Genomic DNA, 22213 nt, shown 5'->3' on the forward strand with positions numbered 1-22213 from the left:
CACAATCTTTGTCGAAGTTCCTTGGTTCCCTTATAGATGCAGGAAATGTAGTACTTTTGGTCATTCTGATAAAGAATGCATTAACAAAACAATTACTGCCCCTCCACAATCTAAAATCTTGAGAAAAAAGACACCTCTCACTGATCAAAAAACAGAAACTTTAGAAACCTTGAAGGTCTCTCTGCCTAACTCTCCATCCTCAAAGGAAAATGATAATTCTGTTGATAACATTATAATAACAGAACCAGAATTTTCTAATTCCCTAAAGGACCAATATGTTCATGTCGAATCCTCTAATCACCTTCCTAATGATGATATTAATTCTATTGATTTAATAACAGAATCGATTCCTCTTGGCGAAGAATTAGTTAATGATGATAATGCACAAGCTCAAGAATCTGCACCCAATCCTAATGAAACCCCTTTAAATCCTAAAAGAGGTAGAGGTAGGCCTTTAAAGATTAAAGCTAAATCAACTTTAAGAGGCTCAACAAACAGATTCGAAATTCTCTCAACAGTTGAAGAAAATTCTTCATTAAACGAGCTGCCAGTAAAGAAAACAAGGCCAGTTGCTGCTGGAGTTGCTAAATTAATCAAAGAGCTAAAGTCAAAAAAGAAAGAACAAATCTCAAAAGTCAAAAGTACCTCAGAAGGAAATTCAGAGGGTTCATCCTCCTCAATTTCCCAATGTTAATTTGTTTTTGGAATATCAGGGGATTCAATAATCCTCAAAAACAGAAAAAAGTTCTGAACCGTGCTAATCTCTTTAAAGTTGATGTTCTTTGTCTGATAGAAACTAGGGTTAAACCTGAAAATTCTGCGAAAATCTTCAATACTACATTAAAGGAGTTGGAATGTTCTCACTAATTATGAATCTGCTATTAATGGTAGAATATGGCTTCTATGGAAAAAAGGAATCGATATTTCTCTCTGCCATTCTACTGACCAAAGCATTACTGCAAAATGTCTTTTTAACAACACTCCTTTTATTATCACTGCTATTTACGGTAGTAACAGTGGTTATTCTAGAAAATTTCTTTGGCAGCACCTCAGAAATCTTGATACTAGGTTTGGGTCTCTCCCATGGATTATGGGAGGTGACTTTAATACCTATCTTCACCATAAAGAAAGCTCTGATTCTCTAATTCTCGGACCTTATTCTTCCTCTGAAATGATTGACTTTCAAGAATTGGTTCAAGAGCTTTCTCTTTATGATCACCCTTTCTTTGGCCCTACCTATACTTGGAGCAATAAACAAAAAGAAATGTATATTGCTAGAAAGCTTGATAGAGTGTTGATTAACACCCTCTGGGCTACTTCTTTTCAGAATTCTTTTGTAGAATTAACAGCCCCTGGCCCTTCAGATCACTGTATGGCTCTTACATGGATCAATAAAGAGATTCAAATCAATAGGCCTAAGCCTTTTAAATTTTTCAATTTCTGGTCTAAGCACCCTAATTTCCTTGAACATGTCCTCCATTCCTGGCAGCAACCTTGTCAAGGAAACCCTATGCAGAAATTGTTTCTCAGGCTAAAACACCTAAAACCTTGCTTGCGAAAGCTTAACAAGGATAGCTATAGTGATATCTCTGCTAGGGTACGGCTTAAAAAGATCGAACTGGAACAAATTCAGATATCAACTCTTAATGGAAACAATTCTTTAGATAAAGAATTGTGTGTTCATAAGGAGCTGATTAATTTAGAGGAAACTGAGTATATGTTCCTTAAACAAAAACGAAAGTCCAATGGATCAAAAATGGAGACAAATGCACCAAACTTTTTCATTCTGCCATAGCCTCTAAAAATAAACGAGACACCATAAGGATTCTTATTAATAATGAGGGTAAAAGGCTAGAGACTTACGATGATATGACTAATGAAATAATTGATTTCTTCCACCATCAACTAGGTGCCAATGATCCTAAAGTTCAACCTCCTGACCCTTCTTCCTTGAGAAACTTGTTTCAAATCCATCTGCCTACTGACGCTACAACTGATCTAATTAAAAATGTTACTACTGATGAGATCAAAGAAGCTTTATTTAATCAAGGGAACGACAAAGCTCCAGGCCCTGATGGTTTCACTCCTCACTTTTTCAAACATTCTTGGTCAGTCATAGGGAACGACTTTGTTGATGCTATCAAGTATTTCTTTCAATAGTCTAAGATCCATCCTGCTTTTAATTCCACCATCATTGCCTTGATTCCTAAAATCCAGAATCCTAGTAAAGTTAAGGATTTTAGACCCATCTCTTGTTGCTCAGTAGTCTACAAAACTATTAGTAAAATCCTAGTCAAAAGAATGAATTTGTTGTTGCCTTACATTATATCCCTCAATCAAACGCTTTCGTGAGAGGTAGATCTATCATTGACAACACCCTCCTTGCTCAAGAATTGGTCAAAGGCTATGGTAGAAAGAATATTTCTCCAAGATGTGCCCTTAAAGTTGACTTACAAAAAGCCTTTGATTCCCTTAACTGGGATTTCATCTCCTCCATTCTTAGAGCCATTGGACTACCTCCCATTTTCACTAAATGGATTGAAGCTTGCTTCAAAGAAGCTAGATATTCCATATCTTTTAATGGTAGTCTAATAGGGTACTTCAAGGGTCAGAGAGGTATTAGACAAGGAGACCCCTTATCTCCAATCCTTTTTGTGATAACTATGAATACCCTCTCTAAAATTCTCAATCTTGCTGCAGCTAGAGGTATTTTTGGATACCACCCTAAATGCAAAAAACTTGGTATTACTCACTTATCTTTTGCTGATGACCTTTTAATCTTTTGCAAAGGCAATCTTGATTCTATTGCTGGAGTGACAAGTGTTCTAAACCATTTCTATGTTTTATCTGGTCTGAACCTCAATGTTAACAAAACAGAATTTTACGCGGCTGGTATTCCTGATAGAACCCTGGACTCCATTAAATCTGTCACTAGCTTCAAACAAGGTTTCTTGCCTGTTAGGTACCTAGGAGTTCCTCTAGTTACTCGGAAGCTTATTGAAAAAGATTGTCTACCTCTCTACGATAACATTATTCGTAGGCTTCACCATTGGTCTGGTAAAATTTTAAGCTATGCTGGTCGTCTTGAGCTTATTAAAACTGTTCTATACAGTGTTGTTAACTTCTGGAATAGGCAATTTATCCTTCCTCAGAAAGTTATCAATCGTCTAGAACAACTTTTCTCTCGGTTTCTTTGGAAAGGTAATGATACTGCTGCTAAAGGTGCTAGGATTAGCTGGGATAGACTGTGCTGTCCTAAATCTGAAGGAGGTCTCGGGTTGAAGAACATTCATTCCTGGAATAAAGCTTGCATGTTGCAACTAATACGAAAAATAATGGCTGGAGAGGGCTCTCTATGGGTTGCTTGGATCCATTGCTATGTTATTAAAAATAATGATCTTAATGACATTAATGTTAATTCTTCCCACAGTTGGACCATCAGAAAATTGATGAAAATAAAAAGTGAAGCCTATCCAAATTTAATTGTTGGTGCCACGAAAACAAAAGATTTATGGGAAAATATAAGAGTTCATAGAGACAAAGTTTTCTGGCATAAGGTGATTTGGTTTCCACTACACATCCCAAAGCTAAGCATTATCTCTTGGATGGCAATTCTGGATCGTCTTCCTACTCGTGATAGACTTATTAAAATGGGTATTGTGACTGATAGTTATTGTATTTTGTGCAATCAGGACCATGAATCTAGAAATCATTTGTTTGTTGACTGTATTTACGCTACTTCACTATGGCATTCTATTATGAATCTATCTAGCATGAGAGATACTTACAGGTCTTGGGATTCAAGGCTTCATTGGGCTGCTCAAACTTGGAAGGGCAAATCTCTTATTTCTACCATATTGAGGATTGCCTGGACTGCTTTTATATACTTCATTTGGGAGGAGAGAAACAGAAGAATTTTCAACAGAGGAACAAGAACAACATACCAACTTCTAAAGGATATTAAGGAGCTTGTTCGTTTCAAACTCAGTGCCAAAGGTTTTAATAGACTAGACTATGTTAATTCTAGACTTTGTAATTATTGGGGTATAGACTAATTCTGAAAATATGTGTTTATACTCCCAATTGGGATGACAGTTGTATGATGAACCATTTCTATTGGGTAATAAAATTCTACTTATTCAAAAAAAAACATCAAGTACAAAATTGAAACTAGAAGCCAAATAGTGATACCAAAGTTTACATTAACCCTTTTATTAAGCAGACATACAATTCCCGATAAGATCGATTTTGGAAATTTTTATGGTCATTAACTCATTATGTAGTACTTTTTGATCAAATATAAAAATATTGTATTTTCAAGATAAATATTAAAATTTAAACTTACATAAAATAAGCTAATATTTTATCTAATATTTTAATGTTATAAAAAATACATTAATTGTCAAATATAATATAATTCGAATTAAACTAGTGGATTGATTTGGTGCATTAATTTTAAGATTTTTTTTAAAAATATTATATTAAAATTTATTTGTACTAATCTAAACATAAAATATTTTTCCTTTTTAATTATAAACCAATTATAAAATAGATAAAAATACATTTTTTTGACAATTATAGTTCTTTTAACTTGTGAACATTTTTACTCAACAAAAAAAATATTAAAATATCTACTTTTAAACATTATTTCCCAAAATATTTTTTTTCTAAAGTATCTTTACACCATTAAATGTTAAGTTGGTTAATTGAAAATGTTTGTATCATTAACTTTTGAATCTCTTGAGATTATTTTCCTTAATTATTCATAAATTTTAACATTATTTCCCAAAATATTTTTTGGAAAGTATCTCTACACCCATAAATGTCAGGTTGTTGTATTGAAAATGCTTGTATCTTTAATTTTTGAATCTCTGGAGATTGTTCTTCTTAATTATTCATAAATTTTATTCATTGAAGAAACACTGTAAAAAATTAAAGTTTTTTCCTTCTTAATTCAGACCTCAAAAAGTTAATTATAAACTTTTGTTAGTGTTTCTTCGATATATATATATGGCACATTTGATTGGTTGGTTAAGTTTTCTATCTTTGTTTTATTATTTTCTCTTATATCATGGGTTCTAGACCTAGTAGGAGCAATGACAGATCCATAAATATTTTTCAAGACGAGTACACATATATTAATAATATAAATTTTTTAAATAGGGTGGACACAAATAAAATTTCATGATAGACAATATCGGTAAAATAAGTAATTACTCAAAGAAAATTCGAATTTCAAAGTAGATACTAATCCATCCTCAACATTCAACAACATATGGGTTCGCCACTAACTAAGAGCACTCCCCTTTAAGAAGGATTAACAATTTCACATAATAATTTAGACATTTTAATGTTCATGCTACTCCATTTAAGTTTTTAAATACTTCCATTGGAGGGGGAAAAAGTATTAGGTTGCGTTGCACCTATGAAAATTTTAAATTTTCACGTAGTTTAAATATTTTCTTAATAAAATTGACAATACGATTTTGTAATTTCGAAATTTTATATCTTTAAATTTATAATATAAATTATGATTACTATAAAATTTTATGTCTGTTCATACAATACTAAGTAAAATTTTGGAATATTTTTACTACCCCAAAGATATTGTTTCCTTTCTTTTATACTATTACTTTTTAAAAGTATTTAACAAAATAAATAAATAAATTGAAAAGTGCTACTTAAGATTTCAATGCCAGTTAAATTGCGAACCCGTTGAAGCCTAATTGGATAAAGAAGCGACCCATATCTCGTTGTTGGTTACAAAGACCTCTATCTCGGTGCACCAAACATTGACCATGTGGACCTTTACAGTCTATATCTCCAAAGCCCAGCTTCAAAACTAACTTCTGAAACAAATATGAAATGAATCCAATGGACTATGGACTATTACATTAGAATCGGGAATAGATCGAGCCGGGAACTACCGCTATTATTTTAACATTTTTTATTGATTATTAATTTTTTTGTCTAAAATTTTATTAGTTTGTCATTTCTAACATAAAAAATTATTAAAACTGCTCTAAGAATTTTTTATTAATATGTAATGATTATAAGATAGTATATGTATGAAAGATTCTTAATCATTTCATATTAAACGCCCAAACATATCTATAAACAATATATTCAAAATTGAAATCTCTAAAAAAAATCATTATTTTAATAATTGAAGTCGATTGATAAAATACTATTTCTTGTATATAAGGTTGTTGTCAATGGGCGGCTGCAAAGTTGAAACATTAAAAAAATAATGTTATCATTTTCGGAAGGAAAGATATGGAAGTGAGGTAAGCTTAAAATCAAGCAGATTGGATTGTTTTTAACCCTCCCGCCTTCGAATATCTTAACACATGGTTGGTTTTCAGGATTTATCCTTCCGATCTTCACCCAAAAAATTCTTTTTTACAGTGAGAATTTCCAATATTAACTTCGTCTAGTTAAAATAACAAATTAACAATTGTAATTAAAATACAACAATATAGAAAGATTGAGAACGAACATGATATATAATCGGCATAAATAAATACATTACTAAAATTGTATGTAAATATATGATCGAATATTGTAAAAAAAAATAAACAATTATGGAAAAAAAAAAACAAAGGTCGCGTACTAGGGCAAATATCAACTTTATTTGATGTTTCTGGCCCCCATATGCAGATGTACTCTGGTTAGTAGACATCAACTTTATTCAACGAATGTCTCCGTTTTCGTCAGTTTCGTACCTGTTTCGTTCAGATTTCGACGGGGCCAATTTGGACGGTAACATCTTCATTTCTGTGGTCACCACACCATACCAAAAAAATACGTGCTCCTTACCGTATTATGATGACTCGTATTCGATCAACGATATTTTATATCAAAAATATGTTTAAATTATTTTTTATTAATGATTTGAATTTTATAAATATGTTTATAGCACAACTTTATTGTAATGTTGAGAAAAAATATTACACTGTTATATATAAAAAGTTAAAAAGAAAAATTTTATTAATTGAGATCGTTAATTGATTTAAGTGGTTAAAATAATTTTTATTTTTATAAAAAGTCTCAAACAGTTATATTTATTAAATATTTACAATATTAATAACAATAAATATTATAAATAAATATTATATTATAATTACGTTGATTTTTTTTTTTTAAAAATTAAGATCATTAATATGACACGTGCATGGCCGTTTACCACTTTGCAAGTGAAAGAGAGAATATATGGAGATCTCTTCCGCACCTCAATGAAAAATTTTACAGTGCTACATTTTAATATAAGGTTAAAATAAAATATTATTGATTTTGTTATTATTTAAATAATAAAATCAATAAAAAATTATTGATAATATTATTATTTTTACCTAAAACATCATTTTTTAATATTTTTAATCATTTTTCAACGCCTAATAATATTTTCGATCATCTTTCAAAAAAATCCGATTAAAACATCTAATAATAATAAAACTAATATTTTTTAGTGCCTAATAGTCATTTTTTTTCTGTTTTATTATTTAAGCACGTGAGCATTTCCCACCTCAATTCCTCCACCTTTTTCCTATAATCACAACAGTCTAATCTCAAGCCCACGAGGCATCTTTTCCATTTCAAGTGAACTTGAATACGTGGCAGTTTGTGATTAGTTAGAACTCCAAAGCCCACGTGCAACATAGGGTTGCATCACGTGGCCTAGGAACCCCACCTGGTTCATCAATATTTACTTGGGTTAATTGTACTACAAATTCTATATTATGGTCATATTTTATATTAGTCCCTACATTTGAATTCAGATTGAAAGTGCCCTTTCAATGGGATCATTCATTAGGATAGTTGTTAGTTTTGGACATTTTTCATTTCCCTTATTAAACACATTTAGATTAATACATATTTTCGACACTACAGATCTAAATTAATATTTAATGTCTATAGCGGTAGACGCAAGTGTTGTGAGGTTGGTGCCTACCTTGAAATATAATTTTCTTTTATGTTCGAAAGTTTATGTTACTAATATATATGTGTCCACACTAAAAAAATATTTTGAGATTTGTCGCTAAATGTCAAAACCAACTAATGGATAAGAAAAAGGGTTTAATTAAAAGGTTTAGAATTCTGAAATCAATTTAAAATATGATATATAATTAAGGGATCTCTAATTCAATTTGCTTTACATAGACATTAAATAATAGAGGCTTGCCTTGTGCTTGTCAAATCTTTCATCCCTTCGTAATCATTTCCTTGAGGACCGTAACAGTTTCTCTCTCATGGTTTAACTATCAAATTTTGCCATTGCCCTTTGTCTCTTTGATACTCTCTCTGCTCTTTATATATATATATATATATATATATACATATATATATATTAACACACACAGTTTGAGTTACAGTTTTGCAAGGCTCGCTCAGATGTAGCCTTTATCTGCATTTGCACCTGCACCTTCTTGTGTGTTTCTTCTTCTATTTTATTTGGTACTTGAGCATCGGAAAACAAAAGCATGGCAGTCCCGGCAGAGCAGATCATGTGTTTACGGATGAAACCATGCAAAGAAGGTGCAGCTGCAGCTGCAGGTGAATGCCACTTCTACAATGGTAGCTAGCTAAACTCCATGAACCCTGAATATCTTTGCAATTATAATTTCAGAGAAAACTTTTTCCTGGTAAGCTCCTTCACTGATATTTCAGCTGTTGTGCCTTTCTGGTTCTCAATCAACTTAATTTACAAGATAACAACAGCTAATAATCTGCCACATGAGAGATGTGGCTATCTTTTAAAATGAGCTCATTGTTTCCGAAATCTTTTAAGCTTTAGCATGAAAGATGAGCAGCTACACACATGCAGCCTGCAGGCGCCGATGTGGTCATGGCTTTGGAGGACCACAGCGAGGAGAGGTTTTGGATCAATTTCATTCAGGTCCTCAGAGTTTTAAAAAGTTCCCTTTAGGCCCTTCAATGTTTCGAAACTTTTCATTGGGTCCCTAAAATTTTGAAAATTCTCATTAATATATACACACACTTATATGCAGTTATATTTTAATTTGACGCATATAAAATTGTTTTTATATGTTGATGACTTAAATTTATGAATTATTGTTTGAGAATTCTTTTCTTGAAAAATCTACTTTTTTGACAAATGTGAGAATGCTTTTACCTTGAGTGCATCTATATGATTATAATCTTAATAAACTTGTCTTGAATGCACATGCCATATAATTTAGATGTTCCGAGAGACTTAATGACGTTATCGATAAAATTTACAAAATATCCAAGAGAAAAAAGAGATATTATGAAGGACGACGTCTTAAGCAAGATTTGAAAAGGGACTTTATTTACCTCGAGTGAGATGGAATTTGAATACACATGTGTAAATGGGATCAAAATCAATTACATCTTAAGGAAGACTCAACTTTATTTTGAGAGAGATGGAATTTGAATATAATGTTAGAGATAAATATATATATATATATATATATATATATATATATAATTATTATATTACCTTAGCCTAGAAATTTAGATTCATAAGGGGTTAAACTAGAAAAATTACCATTTTGGGAGGGACCAATGCCTCTTACTATTACTAATGTTATGGTTTGGTACACATCATGCATGGATTTAATTTAAAACATTTTCTAGTCGGTTGACTTAATTTTTAAATTAGAAATATCGATATTCCTCATGTTATTTAAAAGTAAAAAAAACATGGTCAATAGAATAGTTACTTTTCACTAATGCCCCATTAAACAAAATCTAATTCAATCTCATGATATGTTTTCTTTTCTAAAATCACATCATTTGATTATTAAATTTTTTACATTAATAAATCTGATCAGTGGTTAACATTAATAATAAATACAAATGTCAAATTAAAATAAAAGAATTAAATATTCAAGTTCAATACAATAAATTAATAGTTCATGGGTCAAATCATATGCTTATTTCTTAATACAAACTTTTATTTTTAATTAATATTAAAAAAAATCTTAATTCAAACTTAAGTTCAAGCACATGTAATAAACAAATCATTATAAATTCAGTAAGTATATTTGATAACAAATAAATTTTGATAAAAGATACTTACAATATTAATGACTAAATTATAAATTTTAAATAAATTATTTTTTTTATTTTTTAAGTAGGAGTCTAAATCTTAAACTTTATTAAAGTAGAAGGATTAAACATAAAAGTTTGACTTATTTTTCATAATTAAAAATAAGAATATAGACTTCGAATAGGATAAGGAATGCAGCCAAACAGTCCGTTGTAACAATGAGGCGATCATAAATACTAGCATCTAAGGTCCATTAGAGAAGAGAAGCTAAAGTATACTACATCGGGGGAAAATAAGCGAAGGAGAAAAGATGGGGGGAGGAATGGAGACAAACAAAAACAGATTCATTGAAGATTGGAGCTCGGCAAGAGAGAATCTGGAGCACAACTTCCGCTGGACTCGCCGCAACTTGGCTCTCGTCGGCATTTTCGGCATCGCTATCCCCGTCCTTGTCTACAAGGGCATTGTTCGAGAATTTGTATTCTTCTATTTTTCCTTCTCTCTTTTATTTTTATAGCTTACTCTTCGATTTATCGTTTTAGCATTTCAGTAATTTCTTGCTCTCTTAATAATTTTAATTGCATTTTTTGATCTGCTTGAATTTGGGGTTTTGATTTCTTGTTTGATTAATCAAATTGGGTCTGCATATTCTTGTTGAGATTGATTGCCTGACTGCGACTATTATGGATTTAGTCGATTTCTGTTTATTGGGTGTCCGATTGTTTTCCTCAGGGTTTCCTAGTTTGAGAAAGGGATTTGAAAATTGAATATTTATCTGACTAAAATATTTTGGGGAGTAGATCCTTGGGTTGGCTTGATTTCATTAACCAATGCTGATCTAAAATTTTTACGCTGAGATGTATTGCTTTGATAAAAATTGCTAATGCACTATAATGTAAAAGAAAGTTCTTGTTATTAATGGGAACATGTTTCTTCTTACTTGTGTTAGACCATAATTTGTAAAATCTATTTGGGACTGTGTGATTCTTGTCAAGTTTGGTTGCTTGATTGTGACTATTGTCGTTGTAATCGGTTTCTGTTTATTTGTTTCTGAATGATTTGCTTAGGGTTTCATAGTTTGAATAAGGGTTTTGAAAATTGAAGTTTTGTCTTACTGAAACATTTTGTGGAGCAAATCCTTGGGTTGGCTTGATTTTAGCCACGGCCACACTAATTGTTATGCGGAGATGTATTGCCTTGGTAACAAAATTGGTAATGCGCTAGTGTAAAAGAAAGTTCTTTTGTTACTGGCACTATGTTTCTTCTTACTCGTGCTATACCAGAATTTGTAAAATTCTATCACATCCTTTTATTTTCACTTTCAATTTTATTTTCGTTTTCTCAAGCTTTTAGGTATCTGAGATAAATTTTCTTCCTTTTATGACCACTATCAATTTATAAGTGTATTTATATTACATGGACTTATCTTTTTATCCTAACATATGAATCCCTAACTTCTTGTACAATTTACTATTCGTATGGGGTATGCCACTTGGATTTTAAAATATATTGTCAAATGCTGTCATAACTGTGTGCCCTAACCGTGTCTTGACACATTATCTCGACTCCTTGTAACATAGGCTTAACCAGTCAGAAAAAAAATCAACACTCATCCGAAATACGTAAAGAAGCAAGAAATCATCAAAAAACATGCTATTTAATATTGTAGTGGTATAATCAAGAACAAAAATTCCTCCAATAGGACATATTTGATACATCTACATTCACCTACTTTTGCTTAACACGTGAGGGACAGAACATAAGAATTTTAATTTATTATTGTCTATAGTAGTTTTCCCTTGTAAGAAATTGAAACTAAGGTGAACTATTCTTTGGTATTCACTTGTCAGCCATAGCAAAGGTTAAGACTCTGCTTGGTATGAAGGATGGAAAAGATGGAGTTAAGAAAAACTGTTAATCAAATGGTTAACATTCATAATCATCTTCCTACTTTTAAGCTTAGACATTAGATTAACAAATTTTCCATCTTCATGCTCTTCCATCCTTTATACAAATGAAATTCCCCAGGCTGTTCATGGCAAAGAAAGTATTGTGTTTTGGTAATAGGAAAATACAAGAACGTGGAGTTAAAGAGTGAATGTTTGATCTTTTACGGTAGGAGATTCCTTTTAATTCAGTGGAATTGATTTGACAATTTCAGTTGTTGATTCCCTTTTTTGTGTTGCAAGATCTTGTTTGATTTTTGCCTTGTGTTGTTTGCAGTAGATAATTTTTTTTCATTTTGATTTTCCTTTATGCATTTTGTAGAATTGATCCGCCTAATGATTTGATAATTTTTCCAACAGCATATGCAGGATGAAGATAATGGTAGGCCATACAGGAAGTTCCTGTGAGTTATTTTCTGCGATGCTTGATAATAAAGTTTTTGACGAGTGAAACTGGGTTTTATCTTGGACAACAAGTGTTATTAATTCGGTTTCTAAACTTGTCGTAATGTTAATCTTGATCCATATCCTGTATTGCTCCTTTTAAGTTTCTGGTGCACTTTTTCAACCATGTATTGCTCCATATTATGTTCAAATTTAAGTTCGAGTCCTTATGTTTCAATTTGACATAATTCGGTCATCTAGTTTTATAGTATCATTAGTTAATTCAAATTGTTAATCATGTTAACGATGGTATTTTTGGTTTGGTAAAGTATATACTTTTTTTTTTTGAAAGATAGAAGAGTGATATTCATTAATCAATCACCAATTGCATAATCAAAATATAAATTACAAAACACACTTGGACAATGAAAATATTCCCAGAAATAGATCGGTAAAAAGAGTTGGTAATAATAGATGGGTCGAATTTAACTTGGAGTGCTCCTTATTCTCATTCCAAATCTAAAATTTCTTCAAATTAGTCAATGTATATTTTTTTAATAACACATTTTAAATATTTTTTATATTTTAACTTGCAATCGTTGAGCAAAGTAAAATGTTTCTGGAACTTGCTTTCATTGTACTGAGAGATTCTATATAAGGAGTGTTAGGACATGTACATAAAGAGAACCCAGTCGAAGATCGTCCATGACCATGACATGCCATGTTTCTCCATCCAAACATTGAGTGAAGTAAAATGTTTGGTCATGTAATTGATGTCTTGTAAGCATCATTGTTCTAACCTTGTCTTCGAAGCCCAATTTCCGGTTTCCATTATTGAATGAGATAAAGAAACAAAATAAAAGGGAAGACTGCATAAACGGGTGTATGATTTTTTAAGAAATTATATTAAAATTTTAAGGGAGGTAAAATTTTAGAATGTTAAAGGATTTGAAATTAAATCATCAATAAAAATATAAAAAAATATTTAAATTATATGAAAATTTTCAGAAAGTGCAACCATATTATTTGCATTCCTCGACCCCTCTGTACGAGATTGTTATATAATTAGGTTCGAGAAACAAGAAAATAGATCATTTACACCCATTGTTAAATTTTTATAATAAGGGAATGGTTTGGTTGATAATTCTAATTTTAAAAACGAAATTCATCTTTCAATTTTATTATTGGAGTCATCGAAGAAATAGTGGGGTTAGTGGTTAGTTATATGTAGGAGTTTTATAGTTTCCTTTGCTTGTTAATGAGAAAATGTGTGTTTACATCATTAACCTACAACCTTCTTTTCTTATTAATAATTTCATAGCCATAGCCTTAAATTAATTATTTCATACATTCTTGAGACTAAGATATTCTTCACATCATTTAATATAATATTTTTAAAATACAATAATTATGTTTTAAGTCCAATTAAATATTAAACAATTAAGTTTTGGAGTTAAAATTACCTTTGAAATCAAAATTTTAATTCAATCAAAAAATTAAATTTGTAAATTTTGACTTTTGTTTAAAATATTTTCAGACAAAATTATCCATTTACTATTGATTTTATAACAAAACATTTTATATTTTCAAAACAATACAATTGAATGTTTAAATATTATCAAACTTTTCAAAAACACTTTCTTATTACATTCTTCAAAGGCAACATTGCATTAGAGGTAATTAAGAGTGGAAGCATGCAAAATCAATGGACTTTGTCCCCAGGTGGGGTTCCATCAAACTCTATATAAACCAAACAATTTCCCAAATGATTATATATAAAAAAAATGGCCTCAACTCTCTTTCAGAAACTCCTTTTTGTTTCCCTGTTTTTGCTGGTTTCACCATTCTCGGCTAAGGCTATTTCCCCAAGGCAAACCAGTCCCCGTATCATCCCTGCAAAACTACAAGCAGAAAAGCTCATAAGAGGACTTAATTTGTCCCCAAAAGATGATGCCAATGAGGGTATCAATGACCTTACAGTTGACAACTCAAAGCTTGTTGAAAGGCAATTTAGATTCCCTTTGCTCGGTTCTCCTGGTCCTTCTCTTCAAAAGTTTGCTCACCATGCTGGATACTATAAACTTCCACATTCTAAATCTGCTAAGTAAGCCTACACTTCTTAATTTCATATGTATATGCAGTGAACATTGAATAAATATATCTGTCATGGTTCTTATATGTTGCTTCTAAAGTTGCCAGTTTGAAATTGAAAACTATGGCACAATCCAGATTCCAGGAACTGATGGACATATCAGTGTTTGCTAAAAGGATCTTTAATTCACTGCATAGAACTGGTTTCTGGTTATGTATTGATCTCGTCCTCGAAAATTCGCAGGATGTTTTACTTTTTCTTCGAGTCTCGGAACAGCAAGAAGGACCCTGTAGTGATTTGGCTGACTGGAGGTCCAGGATGCAGCAGTGAATTGGCATTGTTTTATGAAAATGGTCCTTTCCATCTAGCTAAGAACTTGTCACTTTTATGGAATGACTATGGCTGGGACAAGGTATCTAATAGAATCTCATAATTTTCTTTGATACTCTCATGATCATGTATATCTTATCCCCTTTCATCAATCCACACTTTTTATTGTCCCTTGTCAGGTATCAAACATCCTGTTTGTAGATCAGCCGATTGGAACCGGTTTCAGTTATACTTCGGATGATACCGACATTCGTCACGATGAAAACGGTGTCAGCAATGATTTGTACGACTTTTTGCAGGCCTTTTTCAAAGAGCATCCTCAGTATGTTAAGAATGACTTTTACATAACCGGAGAATCGTATGCCGGGCATTACATTCCGGCTTTCGCTGTTCGAGTTCACAAGGGAAACAAAGCTAAAGAAGGATTCATATTAACCTTAAGGTACAAATCACTTGCTACATTTGGAATATGGACTTTTTTCATTTAGTTTAAACTTGAATGGATGAAACAGGGTTTCGCCATCGGTAACGGGCTGACGAACCCTGAAATTCAGTATCAAGCATATCCGGATTATGCTTTGAACTCGAGTTTAATTTCACAATCTGATTATGTCGGTATCAAGAACTCGGTTCCATCATGCGTGGAGGCCATTAAAAGCTGTGGTATTTTCCTCTACCAATGTATTTATATGTTTACATTTCCAAATTGATACTCATTTTCATCTACCATTCCAGGCTCTGATGGTGGAGATGCCTGCGTCGATTCATACGAAATCTGCAACAATGTATTCAATCAGATCATGAGGGTTGCTGGTAATGTAAATGTAAGCTAGTTCAAACTTTTATCCTTTGTTGTTATATATTGCAGAAGCGGCTTATGATTCTTAACAATTTTCTTTTCTTTGATATGCAGTACTATGACATTAGAAAGAAGTGCGATGGCGACTTGTGCTATGATTTCTCGGACGTCGAGACGTTCCTGAACCTGAAATCGGTTAGGAAAGCACTTGGAGTTGGAGACATCGATTTCGTGTCATGCAGCAGCGTGGTGTACGAAGCTATGATCATGGACTGGATGAGGAATTTCGATGTCGGCATTCCTTCTCTTCTTGAAGATGGCATCAAGGTCCTTATATATGCAGGAGAGTATGATCTTATATGTAACTGGCTTGGTGAGATACTCTTCCCTTTTGAATTTGTTTACTTGATGCAAATCTTACTTCTTTTTTCGAACTCCGGCTAGGGAATTCGAAGTGGGTTCATGCAATGACATGGTCCGGGCAGAAAGACTTCGGTGCAACTCCAACCGTTCCGTTCATTGTCGATGGTGACGAAGCAGGGAAACTGAAGAGCCATGGTCCTCTCACTTTCCTCAAGGTCTGAACTCTGAAAACAGCAATGACCCTTCCTCCATGTGATTTGTCTCATGATACTTAATTGTCCCCCATGATGATAAAAATGCAGGTACATGATGCTGGTCACATGGTTCCAATGGATCAACCAAAAGCTTCATTACAAATGTTGCAGAAATGGATGCATGGGGAAATTGCCTCATCTGAAACAGCTGAGAGAATTGCTCCTAAATAGTCACCCAACAAGTAGTTTTTACTTCATCAATATGGGGCATTAAATTAAATGCATTTTTACAGTTTGGTCACTATATTTACCATGATTTAATCTCTATATTTTTATGATGTTACTAGTATGTCCAAATTGATAAAGTTATCATAATTAATTGAACAATCTTATCGGTTCCGCTAACACTTAAATTTAATACTAATTGAACATAATTAATTAGATTTTCACGTGACAACAATTAATAATGTTATCGTTTTAGATCTCCTACTAACATTATTAAAATATAGGGATTAAATTCCAAATTCAACTTTGTAGTAGGAATAAAATCGTTATTAGACCCTTATAAACATAATTGGACCAATCTTGATTATTTCTTAAAGTTTAACTTTTCAAAGTTTGTTAATACTAAATTACCCCCGTTACGCCTATCTTTCATAAAAAGAGAGGTGTCAACACGAGTAAATTCTTATCATTCCTAGAATTTGAGTCAACATAGAATAATTTATCTCTGGACACAACTTAAGTATTGGTTTTCAACAATTTTAAATTTTATATAGCATAAATATATGTTAAAGTACCATCACTCTTTAACAACTTTAAATTTGACGTAATCACAATATCTGTTGAAGCAGCTTCTCTAAATCTTCAACAACTTCAATTCTTATATAATATATATCAAGGCACTATTACATTGATTCATAATTACTCCTCCAACAATTGAAACTCGTCATAGTAAAATGACTCTTGCAACTAATAAAATTCACATCAATAAATTCTTTCAAAACTGAACTACTCGAGTCATGACTCATAATAACGCTTGCTAGGAATTAGAAAATGAAAATATAATCAAAAGATAGATCAATATGAAATAAGGTAGGCATAAAAAGATAAAATTTAATGTGGTTCAATTTTATTTGTCTCCACGAATGAGAGAATACAAATTTACCATAAAAGTAGAAATTACATATGAAATTTCCTTAAATTCCAAAACATGATATATATTTCAAAACTCAATGTATCCTAAAATACTATCGCAACGTCCTACAATATTCATCATAAGAACAAAAACCTTAAAAGTTATAAATAATGTAAAAAATATTACATCAATCTAAAATAATTCTTTCGTATAATTCTAAAAATTAAAACATACTCTATATTTATATTTATAGAGAGAAAAACTGTCACAAAGAATTTATATTACATAAGAATTTTTATTCAAATAAACTTAATCACAAAGTAATCTTTAACTACTGAAATTATAAACATGGTACACATTCAATTTTTTCTTCTTACAAAAGCTCTTATTTTCACTTTCTTTTGTCTGGTATACATATCAAACACGTAGAAAAATACACACACTGAAATGAAATGTGCTTCAGTCAAGATTTCACTCAGGCAACGTCCTTAACTACGTCTCTGATTCTAACCAAATCGAAGATTTCGATCTAGTAACCATCAGGATCCTTGATGAATGCAAACCCTGAAAATTGGATTCGAAAATTAAGGCATGAGTAAAAACATTTTTTTAATAATCTAGAGTGATTACAAGATAATATCTGTTAAAAAAATTTCTTATCCTATTGATAATGCACACAAATTCTACATAGAGACGTAGCTGCGGACATTTCAGACATAAGTTTCATTATCGATATACATGAGATGGATTACCATCCTCTGGTGTTTTGGCGAACTCTACTCCAAGGCTTGCAAATCTCTCATATGCCTTGAATGTATCATCCACGGTGATGCCAATATGCCCTGTAATGGGGAATAAAAGACAGATTAGTACCTAAAATTTTAAGACAGTAGAAGAGATAAACATTACAAAGGAGGCAAAAACTGTTCATACCGAAGCCTAAAGGTTCTGAATTCCCAGGGTGGTATCCTTTGAACTCAGGGTCGCTTTCGGTACCCCAATTACTGTAGGAAACATTAAAGTGTTAAACATGGTACAAGGCACTAGAACGATGATTTTGTAGAATAATGTATTCTTACTGTGTTAGTTCTATAGTGGCTGGTTTTGAAAATGTCCAAACTGTTCTATCAATTGGGTCACTTAAAGCTTTTGAAACATCCTACATCAAAGCAAAATACGCTTTTAGAATCAAATGTCATTATCATTAACAAAAGGTGACATTCATTGATGGAACGATTACTCAATCATTATTCCTGAAAATTTTAAATCATCGTATATTTTATTTTATTTTATATTTTTATTGATAATTTATTTTTATATTCTTATAATTTTATAAGTTTGTCTCCTAACATAAAATTCTACATCCAGCCCTGATGACCCTTCATACAAGATAATATCTTGCAATGTAATTATATTGCATTATATACCTCATAGCCCATGAAGTACAAGGTGAACTTCATTTCTGCAACATCAATTCTCTTGAGCAATGTAATGTGAATTTTATTAATATCAAATCCAATTCACACACACACAAGAAAAGCTTTGGTTCCTCAAGAAATAGCCGAAAGAGAGAACTTACGACATGCCCAATACACGAGAGTAAAAATCAAGACTGATTTTTGGATCCTTAATTGGAAAACACTGCAACCCAAAAGAAAATAATTAAACAAATTTGCTTAATAACATAACATTTACATATTATAAACACCAGAAAACTAACAGTTTGCTGCATGAAGTAGCCTTTGGTGACTTGAGGGGGAGTGTGAAGGCCAGGGTTATTGGCAGCTGATTCTTTTGAGCCTGAGGACGCCATTGAATGCAGCCTGAAAAAACCTAACTTCTCCAACAAGAATTCTCAAAATAAGATGCTTTGAGAGTTGGGCTTTACAATTTAAATTGAAATGGTCGAAAACTAGTGAAGTTGTTTCAGAAAGTATACGAACTTTTTGTTTATAAAGGGGCTTAGAAATGTAAGAAAATGGGAGTGATGAAGATGACTTGCAGGGTTTATTAGTCAAATAAAGCAGAGAGAACCCAGGCAAGCCGGCAGCGATTAAAATAAAGAAGCCATTTTCGACCGAAATTAACAAAACTGTTTGCTTATTCTCTTATTTTTTTTTTATAAACTGCATTTATTCATCCAAAAGAAACCCCAAACACAAATAAACATTACATCACTCAATCTTTAACACCTAAAGAAATAATCCAATCAAAAAATCGAAGAACAAAACAACTAACAACAACAAAATTTGTAATTAAAAGCCCCAATTAGCAGCTAAACTAAAATTTGAATTAAATTTTTTACTGCTTCCAACAAGTCTTAGACAAGTATCATTCTTAATCTGAGAAAAAATAACATTTACATGGAATTCTCCACTCCCATGCTGCCTATTATTCCTCTCCTGCTAATTATAGTAGTTAAACATATACCAAACTAACCGGGTTATAATAACCTGCAGGGGCAGACCTTATAGTTGTCCTGGGTTTTTCAGGCAACCCCTCAAAATTGCCTACTTAGTGTTAATTTTTTCTAATTTTTTTAATTAATACAAGTGTCACCCCTAATATTGTGTGTAACTGTTACTCTTTATTATATGAAAAAAATAATATCCTATTTAAAATTAAAAAAAGAGATCAAACCCAAAAAACAAACTTTAAGCCCATAAATCAAGTATCTATTTTCAGTTTTGTGGGAATTGGGATACGACAATTGACAACAGATTAGATCGAAGATTCGAAGAGTTTTTTTGTACAACCCCTAAATTTTTGTCCTGGTCCGCCTCTGATAACCTGCAAAGACTTCCCTTTACAAATCTTCTATAACCAATTAATTAAGTCCATCGAACCATTGTGAGATCCATCATGCCACACCAAAAACATTAGGGTAAATTGTACGTTTAGTACCTTAATTATCACTTTGTTCCATTTTGGTCACTCAATTTTTTTTTCTTTCAAAAGTATACTAACGTTTAGTTTTGGTCATTCACGGTTAAAAAATTAACGATAATATTAACATATTGCCATAGAATAATACCACGGCATCATTGAAAAAATAAAATGTCATGCTAGTAGTTTTGTTAATTTTTTAGTAGTGTATGACCAAAATAAAACTAAAACTAAATGGTAGGTATTATTTTAAAACAAAAAATAATTGAGTGATTAAAATAGAAAAAATAAAAAAATTAAAGAAAATAAACAAATCAATTTTTTTTTAAAAAAGCACTGCAGGCAAATACAGAAAAAAAGAAGAAAAAAACACCCATCATGCACTTAAAAAATTATGTGCAGTTAACCCTTATCTCATAAAAAAGAAGTTTGAAAATCTCATTTTCCATGAAAAAGAACCCAAATAAATAATTACTTAAACTACTTAAATAGTGACAAGTATGTATGACCAGATTATTTTTCAATACCATGAAAACGCAAAGGATTATCATATAAATAAGATAATTTTAAAATATTTGTTTGACTAATACTAGTGAAGTATATTAGTTTGTAAGACAGGCTTTGACATGTTCGTGGGGGAGAGTAGCTCAGTCTGATAAATTCAAATTAAATTTAAAAAATAAATGATTTAAATTATATATTTATCAAAATTTAATTATAAAATATAAAATTACATTTTTATATTCTTATGAGTAATTTGAGTCTACTGATCCAAGTTGGGTTTGGATTTAAGCATGGTTTTTTTCTTTAAAAAATGATCCTCGGAATTTATTTTTATTTTTTTAGCAAAAGGTCCTAAATTTTGTATAAAATAGATAAATTTTGATTTGAAAAGTCAATGTAAGGAGATTGAATGGAAAACAATAAACGTTATTATAAAATTTTATTTATTTGATCAATTTGTTGTTTTATCCCTTTCTCCAATTTGAATTAAAAACACAAAACTTTAAATCTAATAAAAATAAATCAACTAATTAACAATAATAAAATAATTTGTTGAAACATGTAAGGGAGATTTAAGAAAAACTAAAACTTTTGACAAAAATGGACTTTTGACTTAAACTTTGCTTAATTTTTTATTTGAATAGAGTATTTAATTTTACTAAAAAATAAAAAAAAATGAAAATTATAATGGAGGTTTATAATCATAAATATAAATTAAATATATAATTAGGACATATTTATATAATCAACAACAAAATAAATTAGTCACTTGAGATCATATAAGAACCATACAAAAAAGTTGAAAAACTTATCAAAAAAACTTAAACAAAAGATTGATACAGAAAATCTAATTATATTGATAAAAGAGCCACAATAGAAGATTAAACAATTGAAAGATCACCGATAATCACAAATCAGAGTCAAGCATCATGACAACACTATCTATGAGCGTAAACTGCGTATCTTAAATACAATCTGATCATTCAAAAAAGGGAATATCAACATGGAAACAAATAAGCGCAATTTTGATCAGTCGAGACGACTTCAAATCCAATCATGAGAAAATTAAATGAAAAAATGGTCAAATAACCAATAAAAAATTGAAAACATAACAAAAGACAAAAAAATGTACCATAAAGATCGAGAAAAACACATCGTAAAAACATAGGTATTGAAAATTAAAAACAAAAACAAAGATACTTATTGGTACCTTAATGTGTGTAAATATTTGTATAAATGATTATTTTACATATTAGGACCTTAATTTTTGTTGGTTTAAATTGATTCTTCAACTCGAAAAAAATTCTTAAATTGATACATATATTGATTTGGCATCTCAATAACCAATCGCGTTGCTAATTTTTTTTTTCTTACCACATGTCATGATTTGATTGGTTGTTGAAATATCACATCAACACAAAATACCAATTTAATTTTTTTTCTTAATTCAGGTACCAAATTGAAGTAAAGAGAAATAATTGTCATATAAACATCAAGGTTATAAGAATCAGGGCATGTAATTAATTTGATCAAATCATTTATTT

The 22213-nt window shown here is 31.1% G+C and overlaps 3 protein-coding genes and 1 pseudogene across 3 annotated transcripts; 3 read left to right on the plus strand and 1 right to left on the minus strand.

Annotated features, from left to right (window-relative positions):
- Positions 1–17: 17 nt before the first annotated feature.
- LOC120142307 (lactoylglutathione lyase-like) lies at positions 18–18767 on the minus strand. The gene is made up of 7 exons (XM_039157035.1): positions 18707–18767; positions 18359–18438; positions 18213–18283; positions 18032–18121; positions 17755–17843; positions 16020–16024; positions 18–29 (listed from the first exon to the last, which is right to left on the minus strand). Exons 1-5 carry the CDS (start codon positions 18737–18739, stop codon positions 17809–17811), a joined length of 309 nt encoding a protein of 102 aa, XP_039012966.1. The 5' UTR covers positions 18740–18767; the 3' UTR covers positions 18–29; positions 16020–16024; positions 17755–17808.
- On the plus strand, positions 1091–1795 carry LOC120142318. The gene has a single exon (XM_039157042.1). The coding sequence runs from the start codon at positions 1091–1093 to the stop codon at positions 1793–1795; it is 705 nt and encodes a 234-aa protein (XP_039012973.1).
- Positions 10246–12601, plus strand: LOC120142308. Its single transcript, XM_039157036.1, has 2 exons — positions 10246–10511; positions 12340–12601. Exons 1-2 carry the CDS (start codon positions 10344–10346, stop codon positions 12385–12387), a joined length of 216 nt encoding a protein of 71 aa, XP_039012967.1. The 5' UTR covers positions 10246–10343; the 3' UTR covers positions 12388–12601.
- Positions 14148–16433, plus strand: LOC120142306 (annotated as a pseudogene).
- Positions 18768–22213: the final 3446 nt, after the last annotated feature.

The sequence above is a fragment of the Hibiscus syriacus genome, unplaced genomic scaffold (genome assembly GCF_006381635.1).
Source record: "Hibiscus syriacus cultivar Baekdansim isolate YM2019G1 unplaced genomic scaffold, ASM638163v2 tig00110824_pilon, whole genome shotgun sequence".
Lineage (NCBI taxonomy): Eukaryota > Viridiplantae > Streptophyta > Magnoliopsida > Malvales > Malvaceae > Hibiscus > Hibiscus syriacus.

What these genes read in the sequence shown, in the direction of transcription:
- LOC120142307 (XM_039157035.1), bottom strand. Translation starts at nt 18,739, where the DNA reads ATGAAGTTCACCTTGTACTTCATGGGCTATGAG. An exon ending in TTCAGAACCTTTAGGCTTCG is followed by an intron (nt 18,122 to 18,212) that starts GTATGAACAGTT and finishes TCCCCATTACAG; the next exon opens with GGCATATTGGCATCACCGTG. An exon ending in CGCCAAAACACCAGAGGATG is followed by an intron (nt 17,844 to 18,031) that starts GTAATCCATCTC and finishes TCCAATTTTCAG; the next exon opens with GGTTTGCATTCATCAAGGAT.
- LOC120142308 (XM_039157036.1), top strand. Translation starts at nt 10,344, where the DNA reads ATGGGGGGAGGAATGGAGACAAACAAAAACAGATTCATTGAAGATTGG. An exon ending in AGGGCATTGTTCGAGAATTT is followed by an intron (nt 10,512 to 12,339) that starts GTATTCTTCTAT and finishes TTTTTCCAACAG; the next exon opens with CATATGCAGGATGAAGATAA.
- LOC120142318 (XM_039157042.1), top strand. Translation starts at nt 1,091, where the DNA reads ATGGGAGGTGACTTTAATACCTATCTTCACCATAAAGAAAGCTCTGAT.